Source organism: Macaca thibetana, chromosome 2 (assembly GCF_024542745.1).
Source record: "Macaca thibetana thibetana isolate TM-01 chromosome 2, ASM2454274v1, whole genome shotgun sequence".
Taxonomy (NCBI): Eukaryota; Metazoa; Chordata; class Mammalia; order Primates; family Cercopithecidae; genus Macaca; species Macaca thibetana.
In genome coordinates, this window is record NC_065579.1 from 152,445,925 (window position 1) to 152,467,177 (window position 21,253).

At 42.5% G+C, this 21,253-nt stretch overlaps 2 protein-coding genes across 4 annotated transcripts in view; both read right to left on the minus strand.

Moving 5' to 3' along the window:
- Positions 1-21,253, minus strand: part of FAM162A (family with sequence similarity 162 member A) — a 569,879-nt gene that overhangs the window by 321,499 nt on the left and 227,127 nt on the right. The window lies entirely within an intron of this gene.
- CD86 (CD86 molecule) overlaps positions 1-21,253 on the minus strand; it is a 62,276-nt gene that overhangs the window by 27,712 nt on the left and 13,311 nt on the right. Inside the window, exons 1-2 of one of the 3 annotated variants that reach the window (XM_050781858.1) lie at positions 13,831-15,098; positions 1,102-1,151 (exon numbers count right to left, since the gene is read on the minus strand). In XM_050781858.1, coding sequence (XP_050637815.1) covers positions 1,102-1,147 — 46 coding nt within the window. In that variant the 5' untranslated portion in view covers positions 1,148-1,151; positions 13,831-15,098. Of the gene's footprint in view, positions 1-1,101; positions 1,152-13,413; positions 13,790-13,830; positions 15,099-21,253 lie in introns of those variants that run through there. The other 2 variants (XM_050781855.1, XM_050781856.1) reach the window with 2 other exon arrangements.

Below are 21,253 nucleotides of genomic sequence, written 5' to 3' on the forward strand. Positions count from 1 at the left end.
CTCCCTGTCTTAGTGGGGTGGCTTCCCTCTCAGACCTGCAGGTGGAGAGAAGGAGCAGCAGGAAGAGGTGGGCCAGGAGTAACTACAAGACACTGAGTCACAGGATACATGGCAGGGACCGCAGCCAACCCCTGTTTACAGATGAAGAAACTGAAACTCAAAGTGGAACAGTAAACAGGGAAGATCTGAGTTTTGTGAGGCTGGATGCTGTTAAAATTTTGAGGGGAGGCGGTGGATAGTTAAGAAAAAGAATGTAGAATTCAAATACGAAATGCCCCTGACTGCTAACACCACCAGATAGGAGGAGAATGGCATGGAGGGAAAAGTTGCAGAGGAAGGAGACAGTGGTCATAACTCATTGTGGTTAAAATATCTTACTCAAATTTTACCAAGGCATAAGACATGTGACCACAGTGCTAGAGGGCCCTTCACAGGGTCTTGAGGGGGATTTAGAAAGGGTTGTGCAAATGGAGGGCTCTGAAGCTTCAGCTTCATTAGGTTCCACTGTGAATCAGCTGACACAATTAGCTGACGATCCATAGTTGTCAGGAAGCTGTGGCAACCATGATGTATGTGCATAGGCTATAGGGAAGGGAGTGAGAGAGGGTAGGGAAGGGAGTGAGCGAGGGTAGGGAAGGCAGGGACATGAAAACCAGTGCTCTGTATGAAGCGAGACTTTTGGAATTCCATCAGTTGTTTCCTAGGAGCCTGAGAAAGACAGAAACAGGGTCAGAAAAGACCAGAAGAGAATATGTGTTGAGCAAAAGAGTCAAGTCTCAGGGGCCTCAGTGCAGCAGCCTTCCCCTATCCCCATGGGATAGGCCAGGCTACCCCACTGTGAGCATCTAGACTCACTGATGTGAGACTGCGGAGGCGGAAGAAGCACATGGCAGGAGAGCTCCATCCCAGCTACCTGCCATCAGCTGCTCTCAATCATAACACTTCCTTCTTCTCCAGGAAAGTCTTTTTTGCATGTGGTCTTGTACAACGCTCAGTAGAAAGTGAGTAAAACCCACCAAGTCTCAGGCCTGGGCTTGCAGTGGTCAGACTCATCAGGAGACAGTAGGATTCCAGGACTTAACAAAGCTGAAAGGTTCTTACCAGAGAGCAGGAAGGCCATCACAAAGAGAGTGTTACTCAGTCCCATAGTGCTAGAGTCAAAAAAGAAAAGGTAAAACTTGATTAGAAAAGGAAACTGAAAACCGATGTTCACCAAAACATGACCTAGAAGTGGAGGTTGGGATTCACTTGGGTTCTTGGGTGTGCAGAGACAATGCCAGGGGTTCATCAAAGCCATTTCCTTTTGCTCTTAGCTCCATAGATAGGTCACATTTCCCAGCCTCCCCTGCAGTTAGATAGGCCATGAGACTGCCTTCTAGCCAATGGAATTGTGGGCAGAAAAGATGTTTCTTCCAGATCTGGCTGCTAAATCTCCTCTCTCGCCTCTCTCTCCTGCCTTCTTAGCAGCAGGGGATCCAGAGGAAATGTCCAAGGGCCTAGAAAATAGCAAAGTCTTACAATGGAAGGGACCTGGTTTGCTTAATAAACTAGTAAAGCAGCTCTCTTTACACCTCTCCCACAACTGATCTACATTGGATTGTGATATTGGCAAAAAATAAAATTTGGGAGATTGATTATTGCAGTAGCTAGCATTATTTATCTTGACCAACACAACAGGCACCATGGAGGCAATTGGAGAGTATTGTATTTAATCTTAGAAATCAGCCTTCCTTTTGTTTTCCTGTGGTTCTCAAACTTGAATGTGAGTAAAAATCACCTGGAGAGTTTCCTGGGCCTCATCCACAGAAAGTCTGGCTTAGTAGGTTGGGATGAAACCCAATAATTTTTATGTTTAACAACATAAGGTGATGATAATGCTGCCGGCCCAAGGACCACGCTTTGAGAGCAATTCACTTAATCTACATGATGAAGCCAAGAAAAAGGATATGCTTTACTTTATAACCTCTACCTTCTTTCTTCCTCCCCTCCTCCCTCCTTCACCACCCACGCACTTACCCTAACTAGCACCAAGAAGGCTGCTTAGTGGCCTATAAGGAAGCAAAGAATAAGGAGAGGTGACCAACATTAGATGTGATCAGACACATTCAGGATGGTACGGCCATAGACAGGAAAGATGACAAACATAAGAAACAGGTGGAAAAGCAAACCAAATACAGGAGTATAATACAGAGCTAGGGACAAGGCCAGTGCTAAATGCTTGCCCTAAAAATCTGCCCAATTTGCACTGAGTGGGACATAAGTTTGGCTTATAGTTTTTTAACAGCCAATGTAAAAAGGAAAACCTAGCCAGTGAATTAATTCACAGGTCTGTCCACTAAATTCGTAGGTCTGTTGAGAAAAACAAAGCAATTCTTTCCAGGAAAAAATGTACAACTATTCTTGATCCAATAGCAGAAATGTATTCCCCAGACGGTGTTGTCTAGAAGCCATCTGGGTTTCTTTCCTCTGCTCTTATAGCACCCAGTGCAAAGCATTGGGCTAGAAGTGTCTGTTATGTTTTTTTCTTCCTTCTAGACTATACTTTTTCTTTTTTTAATAAATATTTTTGAATAGATCATGGTACTAAATGTAGATGGTACTAAATTTGAAAGGTAAAGGTGATAAATAGTGGAAAGCAAGTCTCCCTCCCAGCCTTGTCCCCTAGCTGTCTAGTTTTCTTCTATAGATGTAACAGGGTGATCATCGTTACCTGTTACCAGTTTCTTGCCTCTACTTAAAGTTACTTTAGACAAAACTAAACAAAAACATTGACCCATATTCTGTTTTCTTTTTATTTTTAAGCACAAATGGTAGCATACTGTGTACAGTTTTGCACACATATGACTACCTTGGAGATTATTCTGTATCAGCATGTAATGAGTATCCTCAGGCTAACAGCTGCATATTAGTCTATTATATTCTATTGGATGACAATTATATATATATATATATCTCTCCAGACCACTACTGATGGATACTCAAACATCGTTTCCAATCTTTTGTTGCAATGGAAAACCTTGATTATATGCCATATCACACAGGTGGGAGTAAGCTACATTCCTGGAAGTAGAATTGCTTGACCAAAGGGTCGAAGAATAGTTGCAAATTGTTCTCCCCTGAGATTCTATGTTTATGCTCTGATCAACACAAGAGTACTTATTTTCATGTACCTTTTCCCAAGGTGTTTTCTAATTTGTGATCTTTAGCAATAGGAAAGGGTGAAATTACATCTCATAAGTTTTAGAAATCATTATTAGTTGTGGTATGATATACATAAAATTTGCCATCTTCACCTTTTGAGTGTACAGTGGTGTGAAATACATTCACACTGTTGTGCAGTCATCACTACATCCACCTTCAGAACTCTTTCATCTTGCAAAACTAAGCCTCTATACCCATTAAGCAATAGCTCTTCATTCTCTCCTCTCAGCTCTTGGCAACCACCATTCCACCTTCTGCTTCCATGAATTTGACTGCTTGGGGTATAAGTAGATTCATACAGTATTTGTCTTTTTGTGACTGGCTTATTTCACTTAGCATAACGTATTCAAGGGCCATCCACATTGTAGCATGTGTTTGAATTTCCTTTCTTTCTAAGACTAAATGGTATTCCACTGTATGTATATACTACATTTTGTTCATCCATTCATCTGTTGATGGAGACTTGAGTTGCTTCTACCTTTTGGCTATTGTGCATAATGCTGGTATGAACAAGGGTGTACAAATATCTCTTTAAGACTTTGCTTTCAGTTCTTTTGGGTATATACCCAGACGGGGAATTGCTAGATCATGTGGTCATTCTATTTTTAATTTTCTGAGGAACTGCTACACTATTTTCCACAGCAGCTACATCACTTTACATTCCCATCGACAACTGGAACAAGAGCTCCAATTTCTTCACATCCTTGCCAACACTTGTTCAATTCTCATATTCTATGATAAGTAGGTTGCTGTTGGTGATTTAGTATGAGGAAGTTCACAGGAATCAGACAGAGAACTCTGTTCCCACGCTCTGCCCTTGTTGTGGTGTCAGCTTTGGCTCAATAGGTAATGCCCAAACTCTGAAATCTATTGGCTGGAAGGGAGGGAGGCAGCGATCAGGAACCAGCCGTTCAGCTCTTACATGGAACACGTACTGTGTATTTTCAGCAACTGAAAATATTTGCAACTAGTCACAAAGTATTAATTTTCTATGTAAAAAAGAGCTTCTACAAATTAATAAGAAAAACAAGAAAAAAGGCCAAAGACCCAAATTAAAAGTGGGCAAAAGAAATGTACAGATAGTACATGGAACTGGAAATAACTATCTCATACATTTGAAAAGATGGTCATACTCACAATAAAATAAATTCAATATAAAATTATATTCAAATAATTACATGAAATCAGTATTGCTCTGAGGAATCTTGGACAAATGGCCCCTGTAATTCACACAGTGGGGAGAAGCACTGACCCTGACAAGGAATCAGTATCATTTTTGAATTCTCAGTTTGAAAACTCTCTCTTCCCCTGGGTTAGAAGCTGCTTCTCCTTACCTTCCTTCTGTCAATACTGGTTTTGTCCTCTGAAGCTATCCAGAGTAAGCCTAAGACACTTCTGCCAAAGTCCTTCAAGGATGTGGTGACAGCAACCACATCTCTCCTCAAAATCCTGGCCTGGCCCAGAAGTAATCCTTCCAGTAAACTTCACTAATGTTAATTTGGAGACCATATACCATCCTAGAAAACACTCTGGACACTTAGTTTATCAGTGACCCTGATGTAATAGGATGCTAAAATACACAAGATTGATATGATTTTCTTTTATTAAGTACAAGTGCCCCATATGAAGAATTTCTCTCCACTCTAGCCATGATGTGTGTGCGTGAGGGTGTGTGCTCGGTTACGAAGCCAGTTTCTCCAATGTCATTGACTGTGAAGATGAGTGAACCCCAAACCACAACCAGAAGCCATAACTTTCTCCAGTGGGCCTGTAAAGTGAAAACTCTTGCCTTTGGAGGGAGAGAGCAAAAAGGGGAATGGAAGAGGAAAGAACCTAAGAATTTACCGGGGGGATTCTCTGAGAGGAGATTTCTGTCAGCTAAGCACAGAATAAGGTCTATGAATAAGGTGGGTGAACTAGTCAGCAATCTAAAAAGAGGAGCCTCCAAGCCTCCATGTAACTGAAGGTTCACTCCAGAAACCAAGAAGAGCACCTGCCGTAACCCACTTTCACTTACTTTGTATGCCTGGCCCATCAAAGAACATGAGTAAGAGCCAGCTAAATGATTAATCGTACTATTACTGCTCACGACAGGGTGAGATTATTTGTCCCCATGTTACAGATGAAGGAATGGAGTCTCAAAGAGGTCACAGTACTTGCCCTTGGCCGCCCAGCTAGTAAATGGTACAGCTGAGATTTAAACCCATGCAGCCTCACTGTGTTTCTTTCACACTGGCGGAGCACCTTTAAAAATGCCACCCAGTTTTTGCTCTGCCACAGAAGCCAGCGGAAAGGACTCTGATGCTCTCTAGCCTCTGAGACAGAGGGGAGCAGCACAGCCTAGGGCCAGGTGTGATGGTGGCTCCTGGAATCGAGAGGACACTCAGAGAGACAGACTGGGCTGGGAGAAGGGGCCGTAAAGCATCCCTTTGCATCAGGAGGGTTTCTGCCCTGAGCTGCTGTTCATTCTGCAAACACTACTCGAATACCCACTGTGTGCCAGGTACAGAGAGTTCTTCTCCACTCTAACCTGGGCAGGCACTAGCTTCCCAGCGTGGGTTTAGGCTTCAGGTGCACACTACTGTGGACCATCTAAGTCACATCTAGAAGAGCTCTGGGGAAATATGACCACTTGGGCAGAAAAGGAAGGAACTAAGAAGGGGTATCTTTGTGTCTGAGGTCTGAAGGAGCGTGTGGGTTCTTGTTCAGGCAAAGAGCAGGATGAGGGGACGTGGGGTGGCAGCAGCCAGAAATGGGGTGGGATAGGGGAGTACAGAGAGGACGAAACAGGAAGTGAGAGGAGGGGTCCACGGTAGACGTTGGAGAGCAACGAAGAAAAAGATTTATTTCACAACTTTGTCTAGAATGTTAGTGGTAACCGGAGTATCAGGAAAAATGCTGAGAAGTTTGTTGGTGCCTCAGAAGGTTATTTATTGAGGTAGTCTTTCAGGCAAATATTTGCTGCATCTACTCAGTGTCGATTGTTCTAGATGTTGAGGGGTTGTAAAGACATGCAGGCCTTGGTCCCTCACCTGACACTAAAAAGAAGAAGAAGTGTCCACAAATAACTACAATGCAGGCTCCAGGGCCAGTGTGGAAGGCGGTAGGTAGTCCTTGGCTTCTCGTGAGGTATACAAGAGTTCTTGTCCTGAGCAAAGCAGGGGACACCACAGCCTCTGTGGAGGAAGGATTAGGTCAGCCTCAGCCCCGCAGCACTCAGGGCCCAGCTCACTGCCTTCTGCCGATTCATACTTGTGGTTGGACAAACCAGGCCTGCTGGACTGGCACGTCATCAGCTTGCTGAGAGGAGAGTGGAGTTCCAGTGCAACCCTAGCTGCCTGGGGCCTTGGCTTGCTTCTGGGTGTGACATGCTGCACAGCGTTGCTTCTCAGAGCACCAGGACCTGAAGCTGTACGTTGGCAGCAGGTATTACTACCTTCAAGATACTGGGAGGAGTAAGACAGGCTTATTTCTTTCTTTATAAAGTTTCTGAACTGCAAAATAGGAAGGTTATTGGGAATCAAATATATTTGAATTTTAGCAAGGCTTCTGACAGAGTATCTCATGATATATTTGACAGCAATAGGGAGAAATGTGGTATTAATATTGATACAGTTGTTATTCATTCATTTGCTATTGGTTCATTCATTCATTTGTTTCTTCCACAAATATTTATTGAACCAGGCATTGTGTTTGGTGCTAGGAATATAATGAGCAAAACCAGAAACAGTTCCTCTTCATGTGGTTGCCTACAGTTTAGTAGAAAAGCAAGATAGTGATCACGTAATCATACAAAGAAATGTAAAACTAGCTATGACAAGTGCTACAAAAGAGAGGTTCATGGTACTTTGAGAGCCCATAACAGGATCAGCCTAAACTGAGATTTGAAGAATGATATAGTAGATTAAAAATAAACACATATTCTTGGCTACTCCTCCTCCCATGAAGAGGTAGAGTCTGATCTCCTCTCTTTGAATCTGGGCTAGCCTGAGTGACCTGTTTGACCATAGAATGCAGTACAAAGGGTATTCTGGGACTTCAAAAGCTAGGTCATAAGAAGCCTTGAAGCTTCTACCTGTCTGTCTTGAGTACGTTTTCTGGAGTTCTGAGCCACCATCCCGAGATGTCCCACTATCCCGAGACCATCATGCTGGAGAGGCCTGTATAGCTGTTTGGGTCAATGGTCCCATCTGGGCCTTCCTCCCATCTCTACCAAGCCACCAGACATATGAATAAAATCTTGGATCTTCTAGATCAGGGGTCAGCAAACTACAGCCTGTAGGCCAAATCTGGCTACCACCTACTTTTATTAATAGTTGTACTGGAACACAGCCATGTCTATTGTAAATTATTATCTGTGGCTGCTTTTGCAGTACAATGGAAGAGTCGAACAGCTATGATGGAGACCTCTTGGCCTGCAAAGCTGAAAACATTTTCTATGTGGCCTTTCATAGAAAAAACTGCTTGATCCCTGCTCTAGATCAGCACTGTCCAATAAGAATATAAAACAGGCCAGGTGCGGTGGCTCACACTTGTAATCCCAGGACTTTGGAGGCCGAGGCGGGGGGATCACCTCAGGTCAGGAGTTTGAGACCACCCTGGCCATTATGGGGAAACCCCGTCTCTACTAAAAATACAAAAATTAGTCGGGCGTAGTGGCGGGCACCTGTAATTTCAGCTACTCAGGAGGCTGAGGCAGGAGAATCACTGGAACCTGGGAGGCAGAGGTTGTGATAAGCAGAGATCGCGCCCCTGCACTCTAGCCTGGGCAACAGAGTAAGATTCCATCTCAAAAAAAGAATATAATGCAAGCCACAATTACAAGCCACAGATATAATTTGAAAACTTGTAGTAGTCACATTAAAGAAATTAAAAAGAAATAGGTGACATTAATTTTAATAACATATTTTATGTTATCTAATGTATCTGAAATATTATAATCTCAATGTGTAATCAGAATAAAAATTATTAATGAATATTTTAAACGTTTTTTGGTGGTACCAAATCTTCAATAATCATGTGGGTGTTTTATAGTTACAGCACATCTCAGTTAGAACTGGCTGCATTTCAAGTGATCAGTGTCTACAAAACTGGACAGTGCATCTCCAGATCGGCCCATCCATCAGCTTAATAACATCAGGTGATACCAGTTGATGGCATGAGGAACAGAAAAATCAGCCAAGGCCTGCTCAAATTCCTGACCCCAAACATTGTGAGAGTGGGTAAGGGTTTCCTTGTTCTAAGCTGCTAAGTTTGGGGACAGTTTGTAATGTATCAATAGGCAAACAGAACAGATTGAATAGGTAGGTGCTAAGTAGGTGAAGGGCTTGGGAGTTGACAGGAAGAGTTCTCGGCAAAGGGAACAGCATATGCAAAGGCACTGAGGCAGGACGGCACATGAGAGAAGGTACGAGGAGGTCCCTGTGGCCAAAATGAAGAGACAAGTGAAAGACAAGGCTGAAGAGGTGAGCAGGGGCCAGATCACACTTGTCTTCTGGGTCAGTTAAAGATTTCGGTCTTTATATGTGAACCATCAAAGAAATTAGAGCTGAGAGTGACATCATCAGATTTGCATTTTGAAAAGATGACCATGGTTTCTGTGTAGCAAATGGATGACAGCGAAGCCAGGACAGATGCAGGAAGACCAATCAGTTGGCTACTGCAGTTGTTTGAGTAAAAGAAGATGGCTGTTTGGTCTGGGATAGTAGCAGGTGAAGTGAGGGAAAAGTGGATAGATCAAGAAATATTTAGAATTATAATTAACAGGATATGGTTATAGATCAATATAGGAAATGAGGACAAAGTATTGTTTGATTTATTCATTTGACTCAGCAACTGCATCATTCTTGTCTAAAAGACTGATCCCACAGTGGATGCTACAAGACTCTGTGTTTTACTATTTCACTTTCACATATTTAGTAAAACTACTAATAAAAGCAACAGAAATCAAACTTATGCTGTGCAGATGGGACAAAATGAGATCGCTCAAAAATTGGTTAGCTGAATTAATATTCATAAAGCCTGAAAAGAGAGACTAATACTAACATGATGAATTTCTTAAGGGTAAGTGTGAGAATCTGTACTTCAGTTTTGAAATAACAACTGTATAAGAGGAATGAGTGGACACAGGAGAAATAGTCTATCCATAGTAAACATAAAAATCACATAAATGTTAGTGTGGTACGGCTAACTAAAATTTCATCCAATCCTAGTGTAGGATTCATTCACTGAACTCTGCTGATCAGACCACATCGCTTGTGGTATCACGTTCTGTGAGGTCAGTTATACTTGAATGACACTGACAAATTCAGTTTATCAAGGGGAAGGGCAGCAAGGTTCACTAGTGAATAATGAAATTATGTCAGATGAAGAACAACTAAAAGGACTACGGTAATGAACCTGCAGAAGAAAAGATTGCAAATATATGCTGGCCATCTGCAAATATTTAAGGGCCCTTCCATGGGAGGATACATACACTGTTGCTGAAGGGCAAGTAGTTCCAATAACTAAAAGTTACAGGGAGCCAGATTTCAGTTCCAGACGATGGAAAACTTTTAATAGAGAGCTACAATCAATGACTGGATTTTCTTGTGAGGTGATAAGCTCCCTGTCACCAGTACTATTCAAACCAAAGTGGGGGTAATAACACAGAAGAGACATTTTAGGAGCGAATCTCGAATTGAGTAGGCGGTTGAACTCATAACTTTTCAGTTCACCGCTAAGATTCTCATTACATTTCCAGGAATAAGGAGAAATAAAGGAGAACATCTGGACACTCCATTGCTCTCACCCTGAGTCAGTTCCTCTCATTTTAACATAGTAGACAATATGGTACATTTAAAGTATCTCTATCCCTGTCTGGGTAGAGTCTGCTGAGCTGGCTACAAGTGATCCAGGGCTTCAGAAGACATGTATAGCAAGCACTCCTACAGCTTGGAAGGGTGGTGTAAAGGTGGTAATAGTTGAGCTGAGCTTTGACAGTGAGTCAGACTTGGTGTCAGAACTGTACCCTGCATGTTAGAACTTGCACGAGTCTATTTCTGTTACAGCAGATGAGGTTCCACCCAGTATTGGTTCTAAGTAATTAAGTCTGCTCATTCTGATACTCCCACTCACGAGGGCTGTCAGCCTAGGCCACTGCACTGTTTAACAGTCTTCCTCTGAGAAACGCTGTCTTCATTTAACAATAACAATTGTTGATTTCCTAGAACTCAACGTGGTAACTATCTTCCTCTGTCCTTGAAAGGCTTTGCAAGCTTCCGATAATTCTTCCCAAGACAGATTCCTGATAATACATAACCCTGCATCCGAGGCATCTGTTTAAGGGATCTCAAAGAACTGATGCTTCCGAAAGAACCATTTTTTAGTGTTGATTGAGTTTCACTGGATAAACATTTCAGCCATATTTTTGATACACACATACATGCACACACGTGTAAAAACATCAAGTATAACCTTGTGTTTGATGCTTTTCATTGGCATAATGTTCTTTGGAAACTTTTTGAGACCCAATCAAATAACATTTTTTAAGGACACATGGAAATGGAGGAGTGATCACGGAATTTTTATAATAAGAAAAGCTGACTGGACTGAAGCAGAGGTTGTCTTTGGACAAATAATGGGAAATTAGTTTTTATAAGTAAAGCAAGGAGCAAGATAGCTTAATAGCACATGGAAAGTCAAATAAGGAATTCATATTTAATTTAACAGAAAATTGGGAGTTTGGAATTAATGGTTTGGGAGCAGAAAAATGATGTAATGACAGCTTAAAGAAAATAACCCTGTCAAGAGGTGACGGCTGGTATCAGGGTGGATCAAGAAAGCCAGTATTATAGGCTCATCGACTTGAGATGGTGAGCCTGAAGCAGTAAAGGGGTGGTGGGCATGACGAGTTGTATCTAGAATCGAAACTCTCTGAGTCAAAGCGCACCCTATTTCAAACTACTGATGAATTTGAAAACAATGTTTTTTTTTTCCTTTTTGCCAAAAAAGTAAGGATCATGCAAAGTTTCACAGTGCTTCTCCTAGTCTGTGCTCATCCACTCGAGGGCTCTGACTGCCAGGGATGAGGCTTACGAACTCACTAAAAAGGAGCCATGCCCATCCTGGCCCCCTAAGGTAGCCTGATTCTTGTTTTCTCAGAAACAGCATCATGGTCAAAGAGAGGAAGCCAGCGTTTCAGGGCCACAACTTGAGGGGCCTTCTCTCCCCATTCTGCGCACCAGTCCTACCCTGCTGCTTGGAATTCCCACATTACTCATTCCTTGGGCTAAGGCATTTTTTGAAAGCCCCTGTTAAAATGCAAATGCTAGCTGGAGGAGAGAGGGTTTTTTTTGTTTGTTTGTTTTTAAGCCATTAGGCATTAGGTTCAAGTTAATTTATCTAAAAAGACATGGAACTTAGAAAGGAATCATATCCATCCATGAATAAAGGAGGACCAATAGGGAACGAGATGCTTCCCGGTGTTGAGGTCTCAGGGCCATGATGGGGAGGTGGAAAGTGCTGAACACACACTTTTCTTCCTCCAAACATATTCAAAATGGCGCCTACTCCCCAAACCTCAGCCCGAGTGTAAGCCAATGTACAGTTCTGAAACAGCGCTGTATAGGAGATGAGAGGAGAGATAAGGGCCAGTAAAGGGCTGTGTGCTTAGCCTATGGCCCTACCCTTTCTCCCACCCCACAAATACTCTTACCTGCCATGAAAGGTGAATTGCCAGCACTAGAATGGACTGTGGAAAACCGCCCAGGGACCTCTCTGCCACCCTCTGCGCTTGCTTTTGCTCTAGTTTTATCTCTTTGAAGCTTCAATCCCCTGGCCTAGGGACCCCTAACCTCAACTCCCACCTCAATCTGATTTTTGAAACATGGTATTTCAACCTTGATTTTTCTGCTGAAGAATCTGGCTTGGCTCATCTCATCTTTCTCATGTTTTCTCCCCACCCGCCCTAGCCTTGACTCCATAAAATCCCATCCTCACCCCACCCAGGAAGAGGCATATGAAATTCAAGAATAATAGACTAACCAAAATATCAAATGCAAAGGCTTAGTAATTAATCAGCTGATATAGTCACATAGAACGATTTCCTTCCCTTTAAAGCACTATGTAGTCATGTTTAGTGTGATTAAATTAATGTGATTTCCCCACTAGGCTAGAAACCAAGAGTACAGCTTCACCTTATGTCTTTCATGCTACCTGTTAAGTCCCTAGTACTTGGAATATAGCAAGCACTTAATAAATATATTAGGAACACATAAATAGAGATTTATAAAAGCTTCCATTATACACAGGATAGCTCACATAAATAATATTAATGGTATCTGCAGCAGCAGATATAACACGAACTGCAAGTCTGAGCACATAAATAGACTCATTTTAGTCCAGGGCCTTAGTCCCAAAATTGAGGTTACATGTAAGACAAACAGTTCATCTCCTTCATTATTACAGTTTAAGAGGAGTAGGAAGTTCCCTTTGCCAAAAACTATTTTCACCTGACTCTCCAGAACCTTAAATTACTATTAATGGAGATGATATTTTAAGCCCGTTTGCAAATGCAAATGCAAATATGTTCACAGCATGTGAAACAGTACGTTCAATCACTTGCCTGGGCTCTTTTTTGGCCCAAGAATATTTCTTTTTAAATTAGTTCTTGGTCTCTGGTGCCAAGTGGGGCTAATATTGGGATGGGGCACTTGGATGGGAAGAAATATTGGGGAAGGGTCTCTGGACCAGAGAAGGGAAAGGTCAAACAGGAAAGCCAAGTAAGTCCGTTGCAGAGAGGCTGCAAGAGGAGGAAATCCCCCTTCTCTGGATTTCCCACTGGCACAGGGGACTCAGGCGGGGCCAGCTGACATCTTTGGACTGCTTCTTCTAGAGCAGAGGCTGCTCAGAGACCCCAGCACCCCAAGGCCAAGGACAGCTGCCAGTTATTTGGTAAGTGGCACCTTCTATTTCCTGCCTATTCTGTCTCTTAGCTCACAAAAAACAGATGAAGGGATCTGGCAGGAAGGGATACATTTTTTTGTAATATCCCACCTCCAATGTAGTCAATCTGAGAAGCAAACCTGATGGTCAGAGGTTTTAAGCATGCTCTCTGCAACCCCTTTTACTCATTCCCTGGCCGGCCATTAGCTCATCAGCACCTCTGCCCAGATGCATCTTGCAGCTTTATCTCATGCCACTCCCTAGGCGTCTGAGCCTCCACAAACATACCTGTCACAAATGCCTGTCCACTGCAGCTCCAAAAAGAGACCAGATGCATAAGCACAGCAGCATTCCCAAGGAACACAGAAGCAAGGTAGTAAGAAAAAAACAAAAGGAGTCTTTGCGAGCTCCCCGTACCTCCTAAGGCTCCTTGCAGAGAGGAAAATAATGTCAGGACTGACGGCAGAACTCAAATACAAAAAGGGGAACTGACTAGAGAAACGACACCACAGCCAGGGACAGTGCTCTTGCTTGGTTCCAAATAACTTCTGTCGGCAGGTGGGCATTTCCACTGATGAGAATGACTACAAACGTACCCTCGGAGCATGAGTGTAAAGCCCTGGGAAACCCCCAAAGGCAGCCCCATCCACAAACATGACAAAGAGGCCTTCCCTGACAGATTCCCAGAGATCCCAGAGTACATACAGCCTTTGAAGCCCATAGGTGAAAATGCAGTTCAGTTCAACAAATGTGGGCAACCATGTGGCAGGCACTGAGTTCCACAGGCTTCAGAAGACAGTCTTCAGTGAGTGAGAGCAGAGAGGCCAGGTGCTTCACTTCTAGCCCTTCCCCCAAATCATTCATTAAGTACACCTCTCCACCCATCCTGTTAGAAGGCAATTGACGTACACAACCTTTATTTTCAGATGATCCTAATCTAACCCCAATTGTATGAATCTAGAATGTTTCTGTTACCTTGGTCCACTATTCCCGGTAGTGGGTGGTGCTCTTGAGTTTGGCTACAAGTCACAAGCAGAAGTGGGAAAGGTGTGTAAACGCCCAGCAGATTTCTCCAAACCTAGTGCTTCAGCGGGGACAGGTTTCACTCATATATGATCTTCCCCCAGGTGCATGCCTCCTTTTTCTGCCCTGATCAGGCACTGCAAAGTCCTCTGCTCAATGTGGGGGACATTTACGTGCCTCTGAGGTCTGTGGCACTTGAGCTTAAAAAGAGAGAAGCAGCCCCCTCTGGGCATGCCTCCCTGATCTCTTGGAGGCTAGCTGTGTCAAAGTCGCAAGCTGACAGTTTGTTGTTGACAGGGTTGTGGAGGCTCATCCACACAAAAGCGTGTGGTGCAAGGGAAGGGGTGTGGGTTTGGAACTGATGGTCCGAGGTCCAGTCCTGGCTTGACCACTGGACCCTGGGCCAGTTATTGAGCATGTTTGAATATCAGTCTTCTCACTTATGAAATGTGATTCATAATCACTTTTTGCTGCATTGTTATGAAAAACAAAGGAGTCTTTGCCTGTAAATAACGTGGCACTGAGTATGCCAAGCAGTTATTTCATCTTCATTACTACTTTCCTATTTTCTTTTCAGACTTTCCCAATTCTTACTTTGACCTTTGCACAAAGATCTCCCTCCCTTTTGTCACTACAGAGGTCTGTAAACAGGTCTGTAAAACCCTTCACCTTTCATCCAGGGCTTCTCAAACCCACAGGGCTCCCCCAGAGTCCAGGGTCTTGACTCACAGGGTCATCACTTCCTCCCAGTCATTCTATGTTCAGACCTTGGAAACTTCATCCTTCATACAGATAGATCCCACCTGGGGTTTTCCTCTGGATTTTACAATCACAATTTTTTTGCTGTTGTTTGAAAGGGTTCATTTGATTTTCTCATTGTAACATATGACCAATTACCCACCTATCAGAGCATAGGGGAAGTAACTCATATTTCACTTAATTTTCATGTTTCCTTCTTTTCCTTGTACTCAGCAGTCCAAATATAAGACAGGCTAAATTGAAAGGCTAGCTGTCAAAATATTTGGAGTAGTATTTCCCAAACTTTCATCATTCTAGCTACTAGTAACACTTCATACTCATGTAAAATCTGTTTCATTATTTATATAGTATTTTTATAACATACTTTAAGTAAATCTATTTAGAAAAAAATCTTTGTGTTAATACTAAATCAGAAAGCAGTATCATTTTCCATAAACAGATCAGTAAAAATAAATATCACAGTGCGCTCTGGAGTCACAGGGACCTGTGTTCAAACCCTGCTCCACTACTTAATGCCTGTGTGTTCTTGGGGCAGTTATTTAACCTCTCTGAGCTTTGGCTTCCTCACAGAAGTAATACTAAATATCTCATAGGCATGTCATGAGGATTAAATAGAATGGCATATATATGGTGCCTAGCACAGATCCTGGCAATAGTAGGCTCTTAAAAAAAAGAGTTGTTTTACTGTTTTCCCTTCCACAGCACTTCTTTAATCTACTTATTTCAGTTCCTACTTAGAGTAGCCTCCTCCAATGCTGTAACGTAGAAGGATATTAAAAAGAGTAAAGAGAGATGAATGGTGAGGCAGGCAGCAGAAATCAGGGGTGATATGGTGTCATGGAATTCTCTTATTCTCCAACTTAGCTAGAGTTACTAGGCTGTAAGGGACCTCAAAAGTCATCATTCCAGTCTCTCACTCAAGCAAGCAAGGACCCCTTCAGTGTCATGACAGATACATGTCTAGCCTGTGCTTTCTTACTTGTCAAGTTGGGAAATTCACTATTTGATAAGAGAGTTAACAGAAAAATATCTTGTTTATAAATAATCCCCAAACTACTGACACTCACTCCTCTGATCCTTAAGTACCATCTACTTGTCTCTGTCCTGTTTTCTAGAACTACGAGAACATATTATTTTATCCTTTTATATAAACCCTTCCAAATAACTGAAAGCTGATTTTGTAAATTTCCTTAGTAGTCTCTCCTCTCGGCTGAATACTACAGTCCTCAACTGCCCCTCATGCCGATGGTCTCTAGGACCCTCATCCATTGGCAGCTCTGCCGCCAGCGCCCTTCTCCCTGAGTCAGTCAACCTACCTCCTAGCAGAGAAGGCTCTCAGGGCAGAACAGGCAGTGAACAAGATCACTTTTGTTAATGAGTCTGAGATTGAATTAGCCTTTCAACAGTTGCAGGGGGTTGCTGACCATGGCTTTTTTTCCACATGTCAAATCAGATCACAACCCCCTTGCCCCATCTTGTTTGTGTGACAGGCCAGCAGTCAGTCAATCAAAATTCCTCTAACTCCCACATATGTCATCAGAGCCGAGGGTGGAGCGGGGCCAACTGTGATAGTGGTCAACAGCGTTGTCCTTGGCTGACAGGAGGCCGAGCCCAATGGAGAAGATCAGTTCCTTGTGTTTGGTGAGGAGGAAGTTGCTGAGGTTACTTCAGAAAGCTGCTTTCTGTGTGGGCCTACTTCCTCCACTGCCTCATTCTCTGATGTTCTCAGAACTGAAGAGGCCAAGGCTGCAAGGATAAGCAACCAGAGGGGGAGAGGCTACACACAGCAGCTGGTATGTGTGGGTGTGAAAGTTGCCCTCACCAAACTTCACCAGAGATCTACTCCATGTGACAGAGCCAGAAACCCATGGGAGTCTAGAAACAGCTGAACATTTAGCTGAGTTTTCCAAGTTCAGTCATCTGTTTGTTGTTATATGGAAGTGGCCTCCTGTGGCCAGTGGTCAGGTGTAAAAGCACTCTAGGAGGTGGCGCTGATGGGAGTTCTAATATAGAATAGTTTTCACAAATAATTAGAGCAGCATTATTTATTGAAATGTTAATTACTGTTTATTTTCTAAGCTTTCTTGATGCAGAGGTTTGTGCAAGGGGGAAAGCAGAAGAGATACAAGATCAAAGGTTCATCGAGACTTTTGTGAAAGCCCATGGAAGAGATGATGCAGGTGGCTTAGAGGTGAAAGGAGAGGGAGAGAATGCTTTTGAAATGCAAGAAGGGAGGGCAGGGGATGGTTGTATGGGTCCCGTGAGCAGTAGAAACCCAACTAACCCTCTGTCCGTGCTCCCGAGGGGTAGCAACCTCAGGTGTGATGGCTCATACCTAGAAAGGCAGTGTGCTTTGCTCATGGGGCCCAGCCTCAGTAGATATTCTCATTTCCCACTGTGGCATGGGGGCAGGGAGCTGCCGGACTTCACAGGCCACTATGGGCTCAGATAGTAAGGGTGCCAATGGCAACCAGGACGGACTAGGGACTTGAGGTCCTTCCATCATTTTCCAGGTACCAGGTGAACTTCTTGAATTCTGACTGGGCTGCAGGAAAGGAAGGTGACGCCTGCATGACCCAGTTACGGTCTCTTGTTTAACCAGCAGAATGGAGGCTCACAGATGGGATTAAGTTGAGCTAAAGGAAATTTTCAAAGTGATGATTTTTTATGTACTTGGATTCATGGATGGAAATTCATATCCTATACATAATATAATCTATGTGAGAAGGACAGGATTTCACTGTAAACACAGTTCCTGAATTATTCTTAATTTAGAAGTGATGCAGCTCAGGACTGGGTTGTCTTCTTATTCTCAGCCTGCTGCACAATTGCTAATAAAGTAGGATTGTCAGCCACAGCCCCCAGGACTTGACACTCCCCTTTAATTAAACTCTGCTGGGTCCCTAGTTCCCTGACATTACCTGAGAGTGAACATAAGACATTTGCAGTGAATTTTTATTTTTACTGCTACTGTAAATTGTATTTTTAAAACCCTTCCTCCTTAAAGCAGAAACACATATCAACCATTATATGAATAAAAAGACATGCCACAGATTGGGAAAAAATATTTGCAAAAGATATATCTGATAAAGGACTGGTATCCAAAATGCACAAAGAACTCTTATAACTCAAAGATAAAAGAACAAACAGCCCAACTTAATAAGGAGCAAAAGATCTGAACATATACCTCACCAAAGAAGGTGCACGGACAGCAAATACGCATATGGAAAGATGGTCAGCATCATATGTCATTACAGAATTGCAAATTAAAACAGTAAGATACCACTACACATCTACTAGAATGGCTAAAATCCAAAAATCTGACAATACCAAATGCTGCCGAGGATGTGGAGCAACAGGAAGCCTCATTCATTGCTGGTAAGAATGCAAAATGGTAAAACCGCTTTGGGAGATAGTTTAGCAGTTTCTTAAAACACTAAATATACTCTTACCATATGATCCAGCAATCACACTTCTAGGTATATTTATTCAATTGAATTGAAGACTTATGTCCACACAAAAACCTACACATGAATACACACGAGGTACTTGCCACCAAATGATTTTCAACATTATACAACTTCAGTTATGTATGATATCCTCATGATTAAACACCATCTTAAGAGCATGAGGTAGAATCTAACTAGTCGTGTAGGTCACAACTAAGAAAAATATGTGAATATGTATAGCCACTTTTATTCAAAAACTGGAAGCAACTAAGATGCCCCTCAGTTGGTAAAGCTGTGGTATATCCAGACAACGAAATATTTTGTGGTAATAAATGGAAATGAGCCATCAAGATGTGAAAAGACGTGGAGAAAACTTAAATGCACATTGCTTAATGAAGATGCCAGTCTGAAAAAGGTACATACTGTATGATTCCAAAGATAGAACATTCTGGAAAAGGCAAAACTGTGGAGACAGTAAAAAGATCAGTGGTTGCCAGGAGTTGGGGAGAGGTGGGAAGGGTGAACAGGCAGAGCACAGGGGATTCTTAGGGCAGTGAAGCTATTCTGTATGATACTATAATGGTGGATGCATTACATTATATGTTTGTCAAAATCCATAGACCTGTACAACCCAAAGAGAGAACCTTAATGTAAATTATGGGCTTTAAATAATAACAACAACGAAGCAGCAACAAAGGCTTAATTGTAAGAAATACATCACACTAGTACAAGATGGTAAAAATAGGGGAAATTGTGTGCCACAGAGGGAGTAGATGGGAATTCTTGTACTATCTGCTCAATTTTTTGAAAATCTAAAACTGTTCTAAAAATAAGTAAAGTCTCTTAATTAAAAACACACACACACACACACACACTAACCACATACACGGATTTCTGGTAAAGTAACTAAATTAATAATGTGACATTTTAGAGGGCTGCTAGACTAGTGGGAAAGAAAATTAGCATCAATTTCACAGTCCACATTGTTCACTTCCCCATGTTGCACCCTTGGAATCAAATGCTAGACATAGAACGTTGTTGCGAAAAGTCTCCTTTTGTATTTCTGCCTTCTATTTTGACACTTTCTGCATTTTTCTGGTGCAGAACCCTAGACTTTTATGTCAATTCCTTAGGTAAATTAAAGAAAAGGCCCCAGTTTTCTAAGGGCCAGATCAATTTTTAAAAATAGCTTTCAGTTCCATGTTTCTGAAGGAACATTCTTAGAAATGTAATGAGTTTCTTGTTTCTTTGAGGGGCGACACAATTGTAACTTGTACTTTAAAAGTAAATTTTACATAGTTAAGCATTAGAAGTTGAGTATTTTTCTTTGTGTGAGCCAAAAGTTTGCAGTCTTAGCATTTATATCATACCAGTAAGTGACCGAGGTAGGGTGGGACGGACTCTCACTCTCCTAACCTCTGTCACGTCCTCCACTCCCATCCTAGGCTGGCTTTTTCTGCCTCCCTAGCTGCCCTGGGGAATCCTCTTTTATTTACTTTCTCATGATGCAAATTCACACCTACCATTCATGCATGCTAAGGAAGAGGCAATGTATATTGTTTTCTTGCATTTAATCAATTTCTGAACCCAGAAACTAGGACCCAGGGACACATTTTTGTCTAGATGTCTTCAAGCGAGAAGTCAGAAAAGCAAGGGACACTAAGAGGTATTTTCAGGATTCCACAAGTGAATGCAAAAGACTGTCTGTCTTTACTATCTCTCAAAATCACATGGTGGCTTCAGCAGCAAAATACACTTATTTGAATTGAAGACTGAATTTGCTTATATTAAAAGGTAGGTTCAGGAGAAAGTTGTCAAAAGGGTAAGCATTAGGGTGTATGCATTTTAGAAAAAGTACCATTGAATTGGGGATAAGTATAGCCTTCAGATGTGCAGTTGCTTTAGCAGAACGGGCAGTGTGGAAGATGAGAAAGATGGGCGCCTGGGTAGAGCCCAGGCTAGTGACAACCGCAGCACATGGGGAACCAGCAACCCCATACCCAGGGTCTAAGTGAGGTCTCTGGTCTGATGGAGACAAGGCAGAGTGGAGTCGAGGTGTGCTGGGGCATGCCCAGAATCAGGAGCTCCTCAGAAGTGTGTGGAGGAGGGTCCATCCCTAGGGGCAGGCCACAGGGGCCCGGGGGACCTGGACCACAGGACACGGAAGCAAGGCTAAGCCAGAGAAGGACTAGTGTGGGAAACTGATGGGCTCACAACTCACCCCGTGGACACGGACACTAAAGACCAGGATCTAGCGGCAAAGCAACATCCAGAGCACCTCTCCTTCATCACCTGTCTGTCGTGTATCTCAACACCTCATGGAAGGGGTTGGCTAAGGTTTCAGAGGTGGTGCCAGGGCTGCATAGGAACTGGCAATCACTATTGACTCTAGTAATACACAAATATGCATATTTTTGATGCTTTACCTTTGTTCCTATCCATCTTCGAATCTCAGTAATATTTCCCATTTTCCAATAACACCTTAAAATTCACAGATATAATTGCACCATTTGGAATTTCTAGTTTTTTTAAAATTTCCTTCATTCAATCAACAAATTCTTAACTAGCTCTGACTGAATGAAGGCCTTGGACTGGTCTTGAGATCCAGGGTGAGCTAAGAAGTGTGGTCCCTGCCCTCCTAGAGACCATAGTTGAATGTAGGAGACCTACACTGACCTAATAAAGTTGAGGTACTTGCCACCAAATGATTTTCAACATTACATAACTTCAGTTATGTATGATATCCTTATGATTAAACACCATCTTAAGAGCATGAGGTAGATTCTAACTAGCTGTGTAGGTCACAGCTAAAAAAAATTTCCCCCGGTCTCTTGTCTCAGGAATAGGTTTATCGATATATCTGTTCTCCTTCTGTTCATATTTTAAATGGTTAGGGT